Source organism: Peromyscus eremicus, chromosome 12 (assembly GCF_949786415.1).
Source record: "Peromyscus eremicus chromosome 12, PerEre_H2_v1, whole genome shotgun sequence".
In the NCBI taxonomy this organism is placed as follows: Eukaryota; Metazoa; Chordata; class Mammalia; order Rodentia; family Cricetidae; genus Peromyscus; species Peromyscus eremicus.
In genome coordinates, this window is record NC_081428.1 from 63975025 (window position 1) to 63994245 (window position 19221).

A 19221-nucleotide genomic window follows, 5' to 3' on the forward strand; every position below is an offset into this window, starting at 1 on the left:
GGGTCTTGTGGTGAGGTACATTTCTTAGAGGCAGCGAATTAATGGTTCTTGCTTTTTTTTTTTTTTTTTTTCTTTTCTTTTCTTTTCTAGACTGGGTCTTCAATTTAGGAATTGAGGCCATTAATATTCACTTACCACGGAAGGTTGTGTATTAATTCTTGTCATTTTCTTGATTTGGGGCAGTGCTTTTTTTTCTTTTTCCCCCTCTCACTTAACAGTTATGCAGTTCTTTTGTTTTGTTTTGTTTTTTATTCATTGCTTGCTACCCAGCTCCCAAATAAATAGAGACTTATTCTTACTTATGAATGCTCGGCCTTAGCTTGGCTTGTTTCTAGCCAGCTTTTCTAACTTAAATTATCCTGTTTCTCTTTAACTACATTTCCTCTGCGCTTTTTACCTTTCTTTATTCTATAGATCTCTCTTTCTCTTCCGTTTTGACTCTGTGGCTGGCCCCTGGCATCCTTCTCTCACTCCTCTTCTCTTGAGCCTAGATTTCTTCTCCCATTTATTCTCTCTGCCTGGCAGTCCACCTGTTTCTCTCTCCAACTTAGCTATTGGCTGTTCAGCTCTTTATTAGACCATCAGGTATTTTAGGCAGGCAAAGTAACACAGCTTCACAAAGTTAAACAAATGCAACATATAAGAATGCAACACATCTTTGCATCATTAAACAAATATTTCACAGCATAAATGAATGCAACACATCTTAAATATTCCACACCATTATGTAGTTTGTTTTATCCTGTAGTGTTATGGATGGATCAGTTTCTCTTCAGTATGAAAAATTCCTTAAAGTATCTTCTATATAGAGCTGGCTTAGTGGTCACAAATTTTGTCTATTTTTATCATGGAGAGTTTTTATTTTTCTTTCAGTTATGACAGTTTTGCTGGATATAGTATTCTGGGTTGGCAATTATCTCTCAGAACTTGAAAGACATCATTCCAAGTCTTCTGGCTCTTAAATTTTTAGTCGAATGACCTGTTTGTTCTTCTCCTGATAAGCCTGCCTTGATATATGACTTGTTGGTTTTCCCCCTGCTGCTTTTAATTTACTATTTTAATTGTGCTGTGACCGAGGAGATTCTTTTCTGGTCTTGCCTGTTTGGTCCTCAGTGCCTCCTAGAACTTGGTTGGCATCTTTTCCTAACATGAAGATATCTTGTTAATGTTTCTCTGCCTTTAGAATGAGATTTTTCTCCTATGCCTATAACCCGTATATTTGGTCTTTATAGAGTGTCACACTTTTTTAAATTCTCATTGGTAACTTTATTAATTATCTTCTTCTATGTTGGTTTGTTCTAGTTCCTCCACTTTCTCTCCTCTCCTTGATCCATTCAATTGCTGAAACTTTGCAGGGAGCTTTTTATTTGACTTATTTCCATTCCCAGCATTGCAGATTAGTTTTTCTTTAGGAGTTCCATCTCTCTTTAGAGCCTTGCCTTGCCTTCTCTGTTTCATTCACTTGCTTATGTTCCCATTCAGCAGCTTATCTTCTTTGATTTCTTCAAGCATACTTACCTTTTGCATTCTCTGCCAGGGGCTTCATATAATTCATTCTTACTAGATGCCATTACTGAAGGATTAGTAATTTTTGGAAGAGTTGTTTTTTCCAATTTCTTACTTTACTTCTTTGGAGTTCACATATCTGGAATTATTTCATTACTAGGAATGTTTCTTTTTTAATAAGATACATTCTTTCAATTGGAGTGCTAATCGTGAGACTTGGATATGGTAGAGTTGAGGGTCAGTTTAGAAAGGAGTTCCTGATGGTGGGCTCTGTTTATTCCATGAGAATAGTAACCACAGCTGCTGGACATTATCTTTACGGATGTGGTAACCAGTCTGTTGGAGAATGAACTACCACTGATAATAAGGAGTATCCTGGGATTTCGTTACTGAGGTTAGGATTAGGAGGAAAGTTGGGAGGGTGAGGATAAGGATGAGTTCAGTTTTGTAAAAAGAATCAAGGAGAGGGAAGTTGAGATACTGTTAGGGCCTACAGATGGTAGAAATTGTTCAGGCTGTGGAAGGTTATAACTGATAGGTAAAAAGAGGCAGGATTAAGAATGAAAAAGGAGGGGCTGGAGAGATGGCTCAGAGGTTAAGAGCACTGACTGGTCTTCCAGAGGTCCTGAGTTCAATTCCCAGCAACCACATGGTGGCTCACAACCATCTGTAATGAGATCTGGCGCCCTCTTCTGGCCTGCAAGGACACATGCAGGCAGAACACTGTATACATAATAAATAAATAAATAAAATCTTAAAAAAAAAAAAAAAAAAGAATGAAAAAGGAGCCGGGCAGTGGTGGTGCACGTCTTTAATCCCAGCACTAGGGAGGCAGAGGCAGGTGGATCACTGTGAGTTCGAGGCCAGCCTGGTCTAGAGAGCGAGATCCAGGAAAGGCACAAAGCTACAGAGAAACCCTGTCTCAAAAAACCAACCAACCAACCAAACAAACAAACAAAAAAAAAAAAAAATGAAAAAGGAAAAGACATTAAAATAAGGGGTAAAGTATTTGAGATATAGACGAAAGGGATAGTTAAAAAAAAAAAAAAAGCCTTGTAGTAGACTGGATGAAGAAACATACACAACAGTTCCCAAACCTAACAGCAGTAAACAGACAAAAGCAAACTCACCAGGAAACAGGCACAAATAAAAGAGCATCACTGCCTGGAACTGAGAGGTGAAGTGCTCCGATCCCTACAGCTCTCAGCTCTGTTGGGGATAGGGGCTGGTGCTCTCTGCAGTCTGGGTCCTGTCCTCCTCACAGCTCTTCATAATAGAAGGGGGAGCCTCTTTTCCTGTTTATCAATCTGGGCCCCCAAGCCCATGAGATGGTGGCACCTATGATTAGAATCCTGCATCCTTAGTCAGATCCTTTGAAAATGTTCTCACAGAGTTAACAGTGAAGAGTCCTTTCAATAGTGTAGTTTTCTCCATGAGATGTTTTGTACATTTTTGTTAGATGTATTGCAAGACTGTTATATTAAGGGAACAAACACCATTATCTATTTACACTGATTTGGGATACCAAGGCAGGAGGATTGCTTGAGCTTAGGAGTTTGAGGCTACCCTGGCCAACAAAGTGAGACCTTGTCTTTAAAAAAAGAAGATCCAAGAGAAATCCGTAGTACAGACTTTTCCCTATTTTTTTTTAAGCTAACTTCATTTAGGTTATTTCCAGTATCTTGATGTTCTAAGTTATTATAACACAAACAAATGTGTATTATAGGCTAGGGCACAAAAGTGGAATTCCTGGGAGTGTAGTTTTGTCTTTTTTGTTGTTGCTATTGTTTTTTTTTAAGATTTATATTATTTGTATGTGTGTTTACATGTGGATATGTGTACTTGAGTGCAGGTTTTCCTCAGGCCAGAGGCCTCAGATCCTCTGGAAACCGGAGTAGAGTTTGTGAGTCACTTGGTAGTAGGTGCTGGGAACTGGCTTTGGGACCTTGGAAGAGCAGCACACGCTTTCAGCCTCTCAGCCATCTCTTCAGCCCCGTGTGTGTTTGTTGTTGTTAGTTATTGGTTGGTTCCCCCCCACCCCCGAGATGATTTCTTTGTGTAACAGCTCTGGCTATCCTGGAACTTGGTGACTGTAGATCTGCTTGCCTCTGCCTCCTAAGTGCTGGAATTAAAGGCATGCATGGCCACCACCACCACCTAGCTTAGCCGCCGCCCCCCCATGTTTTCATTTTTATAAAGATCTGTTGTATGTGTGTTTGTAAGTGTCTACACACGTGTATATGTACTGCAGCTTGTCTGGTACCCAGGTAAGCCAGGAAAGGGTACCACTGACCCCTTTGGAACTGGTGTTACAGGCATCTGTGAGCCACCATTCTAGTGCTGGGAACTGAACCCAGATCCACTGTGAAAACAGCCAGTACTCTCCTCCACCGAGCTGTCTGTCACTCTGGCCCCTCAGTGTTTTCTGTTGCCATAACAAAATAGTTGAAGAAAGACAGTTTATGGAGAGAAGAGGGGGTTTTGTTTTGGTCTTTTTGGCTTAAAGTCCTGGAGGTCTGAGAGCACTGCGCCAGCATCATCAATTCAGCTTTTTGTGAGGACTTCCATCTCCTCTCAGGGCCGAAAGGTGGAAAATCAGATTGGCACGTGTAGAGGAGGTCACAGAGTAAGAAATGTAGTAATAAAGAACCATGGGGCCCAGTTCACTTTCGAACACCCTGCTCTTGCTATAACTAAACTACCTTAGCAGAAAGTACATTCATCCTTCCTTGGAAATGGAATCCCTGCAAAGTCCTCACTCACAAAGGCCCCCTTACCCTTAACGCTTATATTGGGAACCACATTGCCACAGGAGTTTGGAAGAGTGACAGACCTAACCCAAACCACAGGACGTTTTATCTTGAGTCCTCATCAAAACTGCATTACTGAATTTTGAAGAGCAGTGTCTGGGTGTGTTCATGTGTTTCATTGAGAGATTTAGTTAAGCGTTTTAAACACATACTCTGCTCACCTCCATACACTGTCACCTAGCATGGCTGATGTACTGAAACTGCCCTGACCAAGATCATTGACCACCTTAGTAGTTCCATCCAAAGGGTGTGTCTCTTTGAAATTTTTTCCTGAGCTGTTCTTTAGTTCCTGAAGTATTGAACCTCATAACCAGGCCAGTATTTTCAAACATCTTCCACTTAGATTGCGGTGCTTTTTTCCCTCTGGCTTTTCCTGCCTGCCGTGGTCCTCATTCTGGGTCCCTGGTGTGGGTCTGTTCTCTGGTTGTGTCTCTCTCTTCGCTCAGTACTCAGATGATCTCCTTGTAGTCAAGGTTTGCTTGTAGTTGGCATCAGTAAGTTCAAGACTGTTCAGTCTATACCCCAGATGAGCTGTCACTACTGAGCTGTAGACCTGAATTCGAAGTGACAGCAGTTCCCTAAATGGAGCATTTGAAAAAGCTAACTTTGAGGTTGAACGAGCTCGGGATAAGAGTGTTTGCTGGACCCAAGTTCAAATCCCAGAACCCACGTAAAACACTGGATATGGTTGTGTATGCTTCTAATCCCAGCACCAGGGGCATAAACTGGAGAGTGATAGAACAGGAAACTGACATCCTCCTCTGGCCTCCTGTGTGCACATAAGTGTGTGCATACATCACACATACAGCATCTAGATGCTAAGGCTTAAAGCTAAATGTATTGACTGGGCCCCAGCACTCAGGAGGCAGAGCCAGGAGGATCTCTGTGAGTTCGAGGCCAGCCTGGTCTACAGAGCAAGATCCAGGACAGGCACCAAAACTACAGAGAGAAACCCTGTCTCGAAAAACCAAAAAAAAAAAAAGCTAAATGTATCGTGTTCTCTTTCCATCTTGCTGGTTCTCTTGATCCCACCTCTTTTTAAAGTGTTTTTGTTTTGTGGCTTCTTTGTTTTGTTTTTGCCATTGTTTAAGTTTCCCTATTCTGGAGATTCTTCTATCCTTACTTCAGGTTTACTGGCCCTGGTCTGGTTTGGCCTTCTGGCATCTCTTGCAGTCTCCTCATCTCAAACTTACTGGACCAATAGTGTGTTGTTAATGTGAAGTTCATTAGGTCATCTCACGCCTTGGCCTCCTAGTATCTTGCTAACTGAAAGGATCTTTTAGGTCATAGAGAACAATCAGATTTTACTTGGGTATGATGGCATGTGCTTGGCATGATAGCCAGCTGCTTGGAGACTTAAGTAGGTGGAAGTCAACTTGAGGTTTGACCAGCATTAAATGAGTGTCGCCTCATGTTTTAAAAGGGTTCTTTTTAACTATGTGTATGTCTAGAGGAACGTGCATGCTGACTTCAGTGCCTGCAGAGGCCAGACGAGGACATTGAATCCCTTGGAGCTGGAGTTAGCAGGTAGTTGTTAGCCAGCAGATCCGGATGCTAGGAACCAGAGTTAGAGCCTTTGGAAGCACATGCTCCTAACCACTGAGCCAGTGATCTAACCTCTGCCTTATTTTTGAAAGGCAGATTTTCTATTTTAAAAATACAGACTTGTTAGCCATGTGTAATACTGTAGATTAGAGCATGGACTTTTGAGTCTCTTAAGATGTAATGCTGAGTTCAGTCACATTTTAAATTATGAGATAGACTTTTATTGTGTGAAAAGATACATGCTTTGTGGCATTATTGAAAGTTAAATGGATAAAGTGTGTGAATATAGGTACGTAATAGGATTTCAGTAAACTCAGATTTTTTGTTTATTTTTTTTAGAAAGGTCTCTAGTATCCCATTCTGGCTTTGAACCCACTAGGTACCTGAGGGTGCCTGAACTCATGATCTTCTTTTATCTACCTCCCAAGTACTGAGATTACAGGCATATGCTACCATGCCTAACTTCATAAAACCATGATGTAATGCTGTAATATCAATTAAGAGTAACTATAATTTTTTGTCTTCTAGATTGTGTGTGTACCCTACCAGTGGCGTATATATATGCTTATCATTGTTCTTATCAATGCCTTCGTGTCTATCATGGTCGAGGTAAGCAAGCACTCAGCTTTGGGATTCTTGGGTGATTTAAAGGTGCTGGTGATGATAGTGGTGGGGAGAACAGGTAATATTATTTATTATACAGAAGCCCACTCTCTCATTTCATTTTAGGCAAATTCTTTTAGCTTCCTGATCAGACCTTTCTGTAGTTCTGTCAAGAGATTTGATGGAGTTGTATTCATGAACATAGGCGGCATTAGGTAGTGAGGTAGCAAAAATGAGTGGTGAGTAGAAAGAGAAGTAGGTATCCAGCAGCTCACAGAACCGCTTGTGTTCCCTAATGGAAAGCAGAGTGTACCGCTTAAGAAGAAAATAGCCTTCGGGGCAATGTCTCTAAAAGGAACTAGGAAGTTCTCAAGCTTCTCTTTATATCGGTGTAAGAAACAGACAAGACAGCAGTAAAGTGATGTTTAAGGACTTGTATAGTAGAGGCTTTTGAAAGTATGTATTTATTTTAGTGATGATTCTAGATTGAGAAATTATGCTGAAATTCAGCTATCCCAAAAAGATAGCTTGGATTTAAATTGAGATGTGATGGGAGCATGAATATTTGTAGTCAATCATTTTAAGTTGTTCCATAGAATGTGTATTTTCTATTCAAGAGTCCTAGAAAGCACAGTAAGACTGTATCGTAAGCACTCTCTTTCCTATTGTGTAGGTTCATTTTTTTTCAGATGTTATTTTTTATTCCTGTTATCTAGAGAATTATTTGTATTGGATGCTGATGAAACGTTTGTAGAGAGATGTAGACAGAATATTAGATATTAAGTGACAATAACTCTTTAAGAAAAAGGCTATGAATCATCAGCATTGTTAATTTAAGGAAGCACTGGGGATTTTTTGTAGAAAACTTAGTTTTGTTTTATCAAGAATTTTATGACTTGTATTTGTTATTAGAGTTGTTATTTATTCTTTTGTAGTATTGACTGAGGTTTGCCATATGAAAAGCCTTTCACATTGTTTATATTAATGATGCAGCATTGTGTGAATGTTATGAAATGTGCATGTTGGAAGGAATGACCTGGCGTTTTTAATTCTTACCTCACTGGACTGTCTCTCAGAGCTTCTTCCTTGACACGGTCCTTTGGAAAGTTGTGTTCAGTCGAGACAGACAAGGAGAGTGTCGTGTCACCACCACACAGCCGCCACAGGTTGGGATCGAGCAGTTACTCTTGATTCTTCACGTCCCTATTGGCTTTCCTCTGTGTGCTTTGTTCTGTTATCTGTGTGTGCAGCTTCGGCCGCCTCTCTGTGCCTGGCATTTCTTTTTCTTTTTTTGGTAAGGAGTCCAAGAAAACTCATGGCAAGCACTTAATACAGGCTTTTTAGGACTTTGGGAATTTCCTAAGTCTTTTCCATTCCAATCCTCAGTATGTGTGTATGTGTATGAGCAAATGTCTCGGTCTGTCTGTCTTATCCTCAAACATGAGAGAGTTAATTCTTTCTCCCTCCACCTCCCCGAAGGGTTTCTCTGGGTAGCCCTGGCTGTCCTGGAATCACTTTGTAGACCAGGCTGGCTGGCTTTGAACTCACAGAAATCCGCCTGCCTTTGCCTCATGAGTGTTGGTATTAAAGGCGTGTGCCACCACCACCCGGCTGAGAGTTAATTCTTTAATTTCTGCCTTCTTTATAGTTTCTGTGTTTGATTTTCACATGTAAATGCCAGTCATGTAAACAAACTTTGTTTTTTTATTGGATCAGAACCAAGAGACACTTTCTACATGCAGATTTATTTCTGTGTTTCTGTTTTGACAGCTGCTATGCATTAAGTTAATGTGGCCTTGGGCTTTACCTGACCAATACTTCTCATTCAGAAAAGTATTTTCTCATTTCTGTGTAAGCAGTGGTGAGGGCTTTGAAAGACAGTGAAATAGCCTGTGATTTATCAGGTGGCACAAAGCTCTGGCAAAAGGAAAGAGAAACAGATGAATAGATCTGTTAGTTAGTGTGAGGATGTTCCAGTAGAGCTTTTGACAGAATGTACAGGTTAGACTTAGTCTGTAGATGGCTGTCATTCAGTCAGCCCCATGAGAACTTGAGCATTCAACATCTCATCTTGCCAGGAGTTGCAACACACAGTCCCAGCACATGAGAGGCTGCAGTAGAAGATCACAGAGAGTGCAAAGATGGATTGTAATACATTAGAACCCATAACCCATTGCTCTTTGTAGTGTGGGTGATGTGCCTTGCTAATACGTGTTCAAGGATCAGCTGACATTTCTGACTTAGACCATTAACTCACTGTCATCACCTTTTACCTAAATGGTGACCTCCCGAGTTTTGTGTTGGTGATTAAGCAGGCCTGAGATCCAGGTTGATGCTGGGCTTGCTGTGTAAGATGGAGAGTGCCACTTTGTGCTCTGTGCTTATGGTGGACTAACAATGGCATGCAGTGACAGCATGGGTCTGAGGTCAACTCCAGTTCTTCTTCCTCAAAGCAGTGTCATGCCTGTTTGTCACTAGTAGTAAGCAAGACCAGAAAGAACTATGGGGCTCAGGTCCTTTAGCTGAATCTCCTTGGTCATAATGACATAGCTGTATTTTCTTTTGGTGACTTCACTATCACTACATTATTTCAGAAGGTCAGACTGTCTCAGGTCGCCCTTCTCATGTGAAATATTAGTATTGGAAAGGCACAGGCCTAGGGAAACATGCAAATTTTTACCTTCTCCAAAGAGATGTCTAACTTGGTCTAAATAGCAAGTGCAGACATGTTCTGAAGAGGAGCTTATTTGCTTATTTAGTCAAATGAGTCTTTTAAGTCCCCTATAAAATACTTTTTGGTTTTGGTTTTTGGAGACAGGGTTTCTGTGTAGCCCTGGTTATCCTGGAACTCAATCTGTAGACCAGGCTGGCCTCAAACTGAGAGATCTGTTTACCTTTGCCTCCTGAGTGCTGGGATTCATTGCCACGCTGCCTGGTTCAGAGAGATCCCCAGCACAATAAAATGGCTATCTATTTGTTATTTACTACTGTCTTTTTTCCTTAAAATCTCTAAATAATGATTAACTTTTAAAAGTTTTTATTTCATGTGAAGTTCCACCTCTAAAAATGTTCCTGGGAGGGAATAGAGATATAGGGACAGTCCTTTAGCATGTAAGCTCAGCATTCTTGCAAATTGACCCAATTTGGATATCATTGGGTAGACAAGAATTTTGGCCTTAGTTCTGTGGTTTTAAGAAAGCACTTTTTGGAGTTTTACTTTTAGAAAAGGAGAGTCCTTCTATTAATGCATATTGTTTCCTCTAGTGATGCTCCTGTGTGTAAGTAATGCTGAGTTTCTCCTCCATCAGGGGCAACTCTGTCTAACTCCCCTCCCCCATCAGGGACCACTTGGCAGTGGCTCTAGACAGTTTTGGTTATCAGAAATAAGGGGAGGTTGTTGTTGACATGTAGGGTGGGTAGAGGCCATTGGGGCTGGTAAATAAATATCCTGTGCTACATGGACAACTACCCCTGCCAAAAAAGAATTGTGTGGCCCAAGGTCTCACCCGTGCTGAAGTAGAAAGCCCTGCTGAGTGAGAAGGAAGCAGAGATGGCTAGCGGCACCAGGTTCCTCCAGGCCTCGTGGTGTGTGGTGCTGTAATTCCGCCACAGTCCCTACTCTGCACTGCCTAACCAGTGCTGCTCGTTTTTACAGAGAAGCCCATGAAAGCCCAGACTGCAGCTCTCCAGTTTTGTGTTGGTGTCAGAGAAAGAACACCCCCTTCTTTCCTTACCATATTCAGGGGCACACTGAGTTAGTTCAGAGCTGTAGGCTCCACGCTAAACTGAAGTGGTTGCATTTGAAAGTCACGAGAGAACTAGAATCATGCTGTTGTGCACTGTGACCCTGTTGAGGTTATGTACCTGATACGTTTTATCTTTAGTGAAAATCTGTGAACTGTAGCCATTATGCAACTTAAAAAAAAAAGAACTATTGAAAATACCATTTGAACTTACTTAGATTGATTGCTAGTTTGGATTGTATTTGTTTTATATTGAGGATTGATGTGGAAGAAGATTTATGAATACCACAATACATGCCGTGCATGAAGACTGCTAGCCATAAAGAGCCGGGCATTAGAATGAGCAACTTGGAGTGTCTCAGAAGCAAGATTGTGGCTGCAGATCTTCATAAACATTCTGTGTGGTTTCCCTGTTGACCTGTGGACTCTTGTTCTTGTTGTCTTGGAGATTCTATTTTTGGCCACGTTAACCATCCCCAATTAACTAAATCCAAGGATCCAGTGTTCTGCTGCAGGGACTGAACCTCTGTGTTGGGGAGATCCAAGTGCTCAGTCTAAGCCCCGTGACTAAATAAGCTTTGTGTTCCACATTGACTGGCTGTCTCCCTTGCTATCATCCTCCCTCTCCTGATTTCTCATTCTGTCATGACTGTAGCCTTCAATTTTCTCTTCCAGTGAATTGTGTTGTTTGAGGATGTGTGTGGTACATTTATGTGCAGTCTCACGAACTTTGTGTGTAGTGTATTTTGTTTGTTTGTTTGTTTGTTTGTTTGTGACATTTGGGGGGAGATAAGGGTACAGGAACAAACATGTTTCTAATTATGGTGGAATAGGGGAAATCTCAGGTGTTCCTTGTGACTTGATGTACAATGAATATACATTGTTTTAAACATGTGAATATATATGTATATATAATATATCCCAAAATGTTAAGAGAAATCTGCAGTTATGATGCCATTTGTGATTAGCTTTAATTATATTGCTTGCCTTGGTTTCCACGGGTGTAGAACAGTGAATTTAGAGGGGAATGTGTGTGTCTTCGGTTCTATTACTCGGGGCTTTTTGCCTGTTATGCGTCACCTTCCCAAAGGACTCATCTACACAGACAAGCATGATGTGTTTCTCTGTGATGCTTTAGCAGTGCTGTGATAAATGAAAGAGACAGCTTTCATATTTAGGAACAGTGATCTTTGCCACAATTGGGTTGAAGAGTCCAAGCACCGGGGAAGCAGTAAAATGTAGTAGTGTAGTGTCATCTCAGATGACCGGGTTGGGAAGGGACCTGCTAGCCATTCTTGATCACCCGAGGGATCCTGTGCATGGTGACTATTGGATCCTAATACACAGTGATTTGTCATGAACTCTTTAAAAAAGAGAATAACGTAATATCACACCTGTAACCCCCACCTGGGGCTTTCCTTTTTTGGATGCAAGATGTCACTGTATAACACTGGCTGACCTTGAACTCAACGATGTAGACCAGGCCAGCCTCAAACTTCTGAAGATCCTCCTGCCTCTACCCTCCTGTGTACTGGTATTACAGGCAAGTGCCACCATGCACAGCTCATAACTTTCATTGTGATGGTAACAGGGGTTACTGGATGAATAATCTTCAAATCTTTTAGTTTTCCCTAGGATGTAATATAACTTATCTGTGACTACAGTTTTGCCTTTAAATCCTTGGGAGCGATGCAGCTCAATGTTATATCTACTTACTGAAGAAGAGAGGCAGGGTTACTGATGGCTGTCTCACTGTAGTGAGAGAAGCACCAGGAATTACAGTTTTAGAGCTTTTGTTTTGAAGTACTTTTGGTCCTTCCCATTGGCTGCTACTTGCCTTAATTGATTGATGGATCGATCTGTTGAAATAGAGGTATCACTTTGTAGCTTAAACTAGCCCCAAACCTGCTGTTTAGCTTGGTGGTGAGCCCCCAAATCATCTGCCTTGCCGCCCCCCCCCCCTTTCAGTGCTAGGATTGCAGGGACTACACACGCCTGGCCAGTGAAGAAGCATGTTTCAAGTATGTATTCTAACACATTGCCTTTCTTGGCTGTGGGTACTTTGGATGTTCATATTTGTATTTGTATTTCCATTTTGTAGGATGGCTTCCATTGAGGTTAGAGCCCAGTGTGGATTGGCTCATTGTTGTTTGGCAGAAGAATGATCTAGGATTTAAATTTTCCTTGGGAGAAGCAATAACCAAGTAATTTATGGTCTGTTTTCAGAGGTGAAACAAGAGTCATTTAGATTAATTCAAACTTCACTTGAAACTATTCTGTTTATTTTTCTTCAAGAACTTTGCCTTCCTGTTCTCCAAGGATTATTTATCTAAGGTCATATTCATCAGTAACATCATGATTGATCACAATGGTCTCAGCTTATTTTTATTTTGTGTATTGGTGTTTTACCTGCATGTATGTCTGCACCATGTATGTGCAGTGCCTGTGGAGGACAGAAGAGGGCATTAGAGCTCTTGGAACTGAAATTACAGATGGTTGTGAGCTGCCATGTGTGTGCTGGGAATTGAACTTGGGTCCTCTGAAAGAGCAGTTGCTTCTCTTAATGACTGAGCCATCTCTTGAGCCCAGCACTTGCTTGTGGAACACCAAGGGAAACTTCGGTGAAAGTAGTTTTCTGTCAGTGAGAATATGGTGGTACTTGTTTTTTAAAAACAGTCTTATTGTGTAGCTGTGTGAGTTAGGCTTTTCTTGCTGTGATAAAATACCGTGACCGATGTGGGCTTATTTGGCTTACAGGTTACAGTCTATTATCAGGGGAAGCCAATGCAGGACCTGGAGCAGAGGCCATGGAGGAACATTGCTTACTGCCTTGTTCCCCAGGGCTTGCTCACCTTGCTTTCTTAGACAACACCCAGTGGTCTGGTCCCTCCCACATCAATTATTAAGTAAGAAAATGCCACAGACTTGCCTACAGGCCAGTCTGATGGAGGCATTTTCTCAGTTAAGGTTCCCTCTTCCCGTATGACTCTGGCCTGTGTCAATTTGACAGAAACAGACCACTGCAGCACCCACACTGGGATTGCAGGTATATGCCACCATGCCTGGCCAGAAATGCAGTTTTTGTTTGTTTGTTTGTTTGTTTGTTTGTTTGTTTGTTTGTTTTAAAGATTGATTTATTTATCACGTATCTATGCCTGTACACCAGAAGAGGGCTCCAGATCTCATTACAGATGGTTGTGAGCCACCATGTGGTTGCTGGGAATTGAACTCAGGACCTCTGGAAGAGCAGCCAGTGCTCTTAACCCCTAAGCCATCCCTCCAGCCCCCAGAGATGCAATTTTAAATGTGACAGTGAGATTCTGGTTTTCACTCCATGGTGTTTACTTCATGCTTTGTGTTTTGAAAGTGATATTAGCAGTAACAGTGATAGCTTTCAGTGATTCCTTTCTTTTAAAAGTGATTGTGGGTATCAATAATATATTTTAAAAAATTTGAGATAGGATATGAGGATTTCCAAATTAGATAATAAAACTATCTTCTGAGTACTTTCAAATTACTCATCCTGGGTGTTTTCTGCTAGAGAAAGCTACTTAAATAATATAGTAAGTACACAAGAGGACATGTGCGCAAAACTAATGGAGCTTGGAAAAATCCGCTTTAAAACAATCTGTTCCTAAATTGAAAGCTGACCTTTTTTTGCATGAAATTTTTTCCTAGTTATTTGTTGCATTCAGAAGTTATTTCATCTTGTTCTACGCTCAGTGCATGCTGTAACAAATAAGCCCTTACTCGGGATGTTTTTCCTTTCCTAGGAGTCAGTGGATCGATGGGGGAAGTGCTGCTTGTCCTGGGCCCTGAGCTGTAGAAAGAAGACACCAAAGGCAAAATACATGTACCTGGCCCAGGAGCTCTCAGTTGACCCTGAATGGCCACCTAAGCCTCAGACAACGACGGAAGCCAAAGCTGTAGTCAAGGAGAACGGATCATGTCAGATCAGCACCATCACATAGCAGACGCCTCTCCGCTGTGCTAGTGACAGTGTTCAGGAGGATGTGCTGGGCTCTTCTGACGCTGGCTGTCAGAGTGGCACTGTGCCAGTTGATAGCCCTCTTATAATACAGTAGTTGATTAAAAAACAAAAGCAGTAAAATGGCATTTGCCTCACAGTTATTAACTATCAGTCTGGCTAGATCTTCATGCAGTAACGTAATGTGATATACACTTTATATTGGGTGTGAGAGAACTGTGTTGGGGTTTTTAGATTTCAGCTTTTGACACTAGTTTGCCTCTTAAATTTAATTTTCACAAACCCCCTTATTAGCAAGTTTCTTCTATATGTAGGCCCTAATAATAGGATTGTTAAAGATAATATGATTGTTAATTGTGATTAGCCTTTGGTGAAAATAGGTTGAAAATCTATTTTGATTCCAATGTTTCTCCCAAAGAGTTCTGTGTTAAACATACACCAGTTTCCTTTGACCTGGGGTTGGAGTGGTTTGTGTTACTGTTGTGTTAGTGTTTGTGAGCAGCTCAGGTAATTTCCACCTCTGGTTCTATAGTCTCTGTGTAGACTGCCTGGGTGTCACTTTCTAGCCAGCAAGGTGCTTCACCGCTGTCTCGTGTCCTCATAACCTTTGTGGGTCTGTCTCATACTGTGTCTGATGTCGGCAGTCCAGTTTGCCTCATCAACGAAGAACTTTTCTAGTAAAGTTTATTTCTGAGCCAGGCATGGTAGTGCAGGCCTGTACTCCTGCACAGGAGGCTGAGGGAGGAGGATTGTTCTTAGTCCAAGGATAGCCTAGAGGAGATAGTAAAGTCCTGTCTCAGAATCCATGCATGCAGAGAGCAACGGTCATTTCCTTGGTGGTGACCTTGTAGCTTTTCATACCTGTTGTTGTTTTTCTTTCAGGATTTTTATCATTCTACATGCTTTTTCATTATCTGTTTGTTTTTTAACTTAAAGGAATCGGATAATACTGTTTTGTTTTTGAGTTAGAGCTTAGCCTTGGTGTATGTCTCTCCTTTGGATAATAAGGATTAAAAGAATAATGAATATTGAGTTTGACTTTTACAAAGCAGTGTGAACTTGAGTAGAGCTTGTTTTATGCCATTAGGTGGCACCAGAGGTCAGCACATACCTGTTTTGTTACAAGTGAGCTTGAGAAAATAAAGTATACACATTTATTGAGCCAAAAGAAATGTAGAAAGCATTTTTCACACTTGTGTTTTGTCTGATTAATGTTCATTTCTCAAGGAATATCCACAATGCCTTCCTATGTAGGACCTGGCAGTTTGGCAGTGCCCACAGTTATGATAAGCTTGGGGAGCTGGCATTGCTATAAAGATGGACCCTAAATTAGTGAGACAATGTGATGTTATTCTATGTTGGTTCTTAACTAACCGTGTGTGTATGCTTTCCATTCCGAGTTGATCATTACTGTCCCAGTACATACTTACCAGTTTACCACATGTTACCCAGATTTGTGGAACCATTTTTTTTTCTTATTTTTTGTGTTGCAGAGACCTGAATGATGTTTGATAATTGTAGAAAAAAAAAATGTAAATTATTCTCAGGATCACTGTTACTGCTATTGCCACTGGTGATTCTTAAAAAATACATAATCAAAATTTTCCAACAAAATGTATAGTATTATTATATGTTAGATGATAAGAACAATTGTCCCATGAATGATTCTATGAAGCTATGCATCTTAGACCTCTTGAGCTGTGAATTAGCACTATTTTCTATAGTTACTTATTCTCTATTGTTTTATACTGTCCATGTTCATTTCAAATAATGCTCATATTATTCTTTAGTGATTTTTCTGGATTGTTAAGTCTTACTCTTTGGTTTAAATGCTGAAGCATATAATTGCTAACTGCAGTTTAGAAACCCAATATTAATTGTATTTAACATCCTCAAGAGAATGATCATAAAAGGCTATTTTTGACACATATCCCTTTTAATATTTAGAGTTGATAAGGGTTTATATCTCATCTCTCCATATTGTTTGCAAAGGAACAAGGTTTTTTGTAGGTGAGAGAAAGCATTTGTAGGAAGTTTGATTTGAACATAGACAGGGTAGGTTATTCCAGTGAGGATGTTGTGAGGAATGTCTGTGAGTCCAGACATGGGTCCTGCTTAGTGCCGTAGGTAGACAGTCTTCTGTAGGTCACTGTTATATAGAGATTTGGGTTCTGAATTTTACATTAAATTATCTGAGTATATACAGACCTAGATTTTAAAATCTGTACATATATTATTTTGATGTATTAAGATTGATAATATTGCTGATTTAAATTTTATTTATGCACATACTTAAAGGACAGAAATGTCCGGGAAAGTAATTGTTAAATAATGATATGTAACTTTTTAACTTTTTAAATAAATAAGATTTTTTAATGTGGGTCTCCCTCAGGGTTGTTTAAAGTCATTTTCCTCCTCAAATACAAACCAATAGTGGTAACTGTTTTCTGTCTTCAGCACCACCTGCTGTAAAGCAGGGCTCAGATAGTGCTGGGGAGAGAGCGGCGAGACCACCACAGGCCGGAGATACGTTGTTATCGGTTTAGAGCCTGGCGCTCGCTCGAGAGCCTCCAGACTGCACTCACATTTGAGTAAACCCGTCAGCGATTTCACACCGTGTATTTTGTTTCCCATGCTGATGAAAGTACTGCACAGTTTCAAAGGCATGAGGAATGAATGACCTGTCATATGACACATATATATACATACATACATACATACATACATACATACATACATACATACATACATAATACATACATTAAAAACCTCTTCCAGAAGCAGCAGAAGCTCATATGCAGTGAGGGGCAACTTCAGGCGTTAGAGCACATCTAATTTCATGCATGCAGTTTTGATGTGTCGAAGAAAAGGGTTTTGTATATTTATGGTGGGAGGTTACTGGGAACTTTTAACAAGATAGGGGATTAACTTTTGTACAGTCTGGGCATTTACACGTATTTTTAATGTATTACAATTTGGTAATTATGTGCACATGAAATTAATAAAAGTTACTTCCTGTTATGATTTGTGAATTCCCTAAGACCGTGGATTTTTTTAAGTAACTTTATATATCAGATATGATACCACATCTTTATATTTTTAAAATTGTATTGCTGCTCAAGAATGGTACCCTGTTGTCGAAAAGGTAGATATTCATAATTGTACATTCAGCATTGTAAATAACCTTATGAAATCTTTTTGATTGAAGCTATTCAAAATAAAAATTTTAATGAATCTAATTTTTCCTGGGTCTTTACACACTTGTTTGATTTTTAGTTACGTGAATGCAGCTCTCTCAGGACCTACTACTTAGTTTCTTTTTTCTTTCTTTTTTTTCTTTTTTGTCTCCCTGACTTGGAATAACAGTACAGTGTTTCCAAAGGACCCTTGGGCCTGTAACTGCCTTAGGGAAGGAAGTCCCAGCAGTTACGCACAACAGCCACGTGGTAAACGGGTGGGGGTGGTGGGGGTGGAGGAAATACTGAAATAATGCTCGAGACCTAATCTATCCGTTGGGATCAATCAACAGCCAGTATCAGGTAGTGTGCCTTGGGCACCCGAAGGAGCCCTTGAGGAAAGACAGGGATCGGAGAACTAGATAGAAGGTAGAGGTTCCCGAGACGCAGCTCTGCTGGCCTTTACTGCCCGAGTGGGGGGTGGAGAAGGCTGCTTGGGGGAAGGGCTGACTGCAGACTGAGTAGGGTGGTGGTTTGGGGCTCTAGAATTGCTTCTCGGGGAGAACTTGAGGAACTCGTCCGACCTTAGGAGGCATTGCCTTGGCCCTGGGCTTCAGAGCTGACCAGATGGTTCCAGTTGAGAAGACCCTTGCTGGGCTTGAGTACACTTGGCTCAGGCAGTGGTAGAGGGCTTGACCCAGTGTGCACAAAGCCCCGGGCCCCGGGCTCAATCTCCAGCACCGGAGAAAATAAAACGGAACAGTCTGTGTGCTTGCATACACTGAGGGGGGGTTCTTCCCCAACTTGTTAAAGTACTGTAAGAAGTGCCTCTCCAAACTGCTCCCTTCTGTAATCTCAAGTAAACGTTGTATGTGTAGTGGGTGTCGTGAGGTAAGGTCTGTTAGCTGCCTGAAGCTTACCGATACGTGGCTAGCCAGCATGCTCCAGGAGTCTCTGTCTCTTGTGATTAAATGAGTCTTCATGCTTGCAAGCAAACATTTCACTGACTGAGCAGTCTCCCCAAACCCTGGATCGTTGCTCTTAAAGCAGTTGAAGAGTCATCTTGAGTTGTGTTAAAAATGGAAGTTAGTGATTTAAGAACATTTGAACTAATTCCGCCTCTTAGGTACATGCCAAGGAACCTGTTTATCCCCAGAGATCTGAATGTTATGGAGAAGAGCCTTAGAGCATTTAAAGGAATTGGTTGGGGTCTCCTGCCTTGGGAGGATTGACTTAACACCTATGATTTGACAGTGGGTGAACAGAACATACAAAGAAAGTCTACGTAAAGTTGCATATACAAAAATGAACACAGCTGGGCATCATGGCGCATTCTCCGGATCCAAAATTTAGGACACTAAGGCCAGAAGATCATAAATTTGAAGCTAGCCTGGGCTACATAGCAAGACTGTCTAAAGGAGGAAAGAAATAGACACGTGACAAGGGAAACCCAAGTTTCTCAAAAGCTGAAGCACAGGTGGCCCTTCATTGTAAGATAAGTTCATCATTAAACAGAAATGAGAAATTCAAAAGCATTTGAGACAGTGGGTTGGTGGGTTATGTGCTGTTTGGCTGTCCTGGGGTGTGCCCAAGCCGTGCCAGGTGAGGGATGGGCATTGATGGAAAGATCGAGAGAGTGGCAAGCATAAGCAAGAGCTGTGAAGCACAGGGGTTTTCACCCGGTATGTGGCACTGTCAGTACACCCACTGTGGCGGGCAGTCTGACAGTATGTTACACTGATGACACGCTCTTGAACAGCGCCAGTCATGAGCAAGTTTGACAATGGCTACACTAGCCATTAAAGGAGGGAGCATTTGAGAAGTTTTTAGCCTTATTTAAAAAATAAAAT

At 41.1% G+C, this 19221-nt stretch overlaps 1 protein-coding gene across 1 annotated transcript in view; it reads left to right on the forward strand.

The window, feature by feature from the left end:
• Positions 1-14178, forward strand: part of Atp13a3 (ATPase 13A3) — an 87755-nt gene extending 73577 nt beyond the window's left edge. The window contains exons 31-33 of the mRNA XM_059276847.1: positions 6390-6470; positions 7541-7630; positions 13981-14178. Of these exons, the coding sequence (XP_059132830.1) occupies positions 6390-6470; positions 7541-7630; positions 13981-14178 (369 nt within the window). The remainder of the gene's footprint in view (positions 1-6389; positions 6471-7540; positions 7631-13980) is intronic.
• The last annotated feature ends 5043 nt before the right edge of the window (positions 14179-19221 follow it).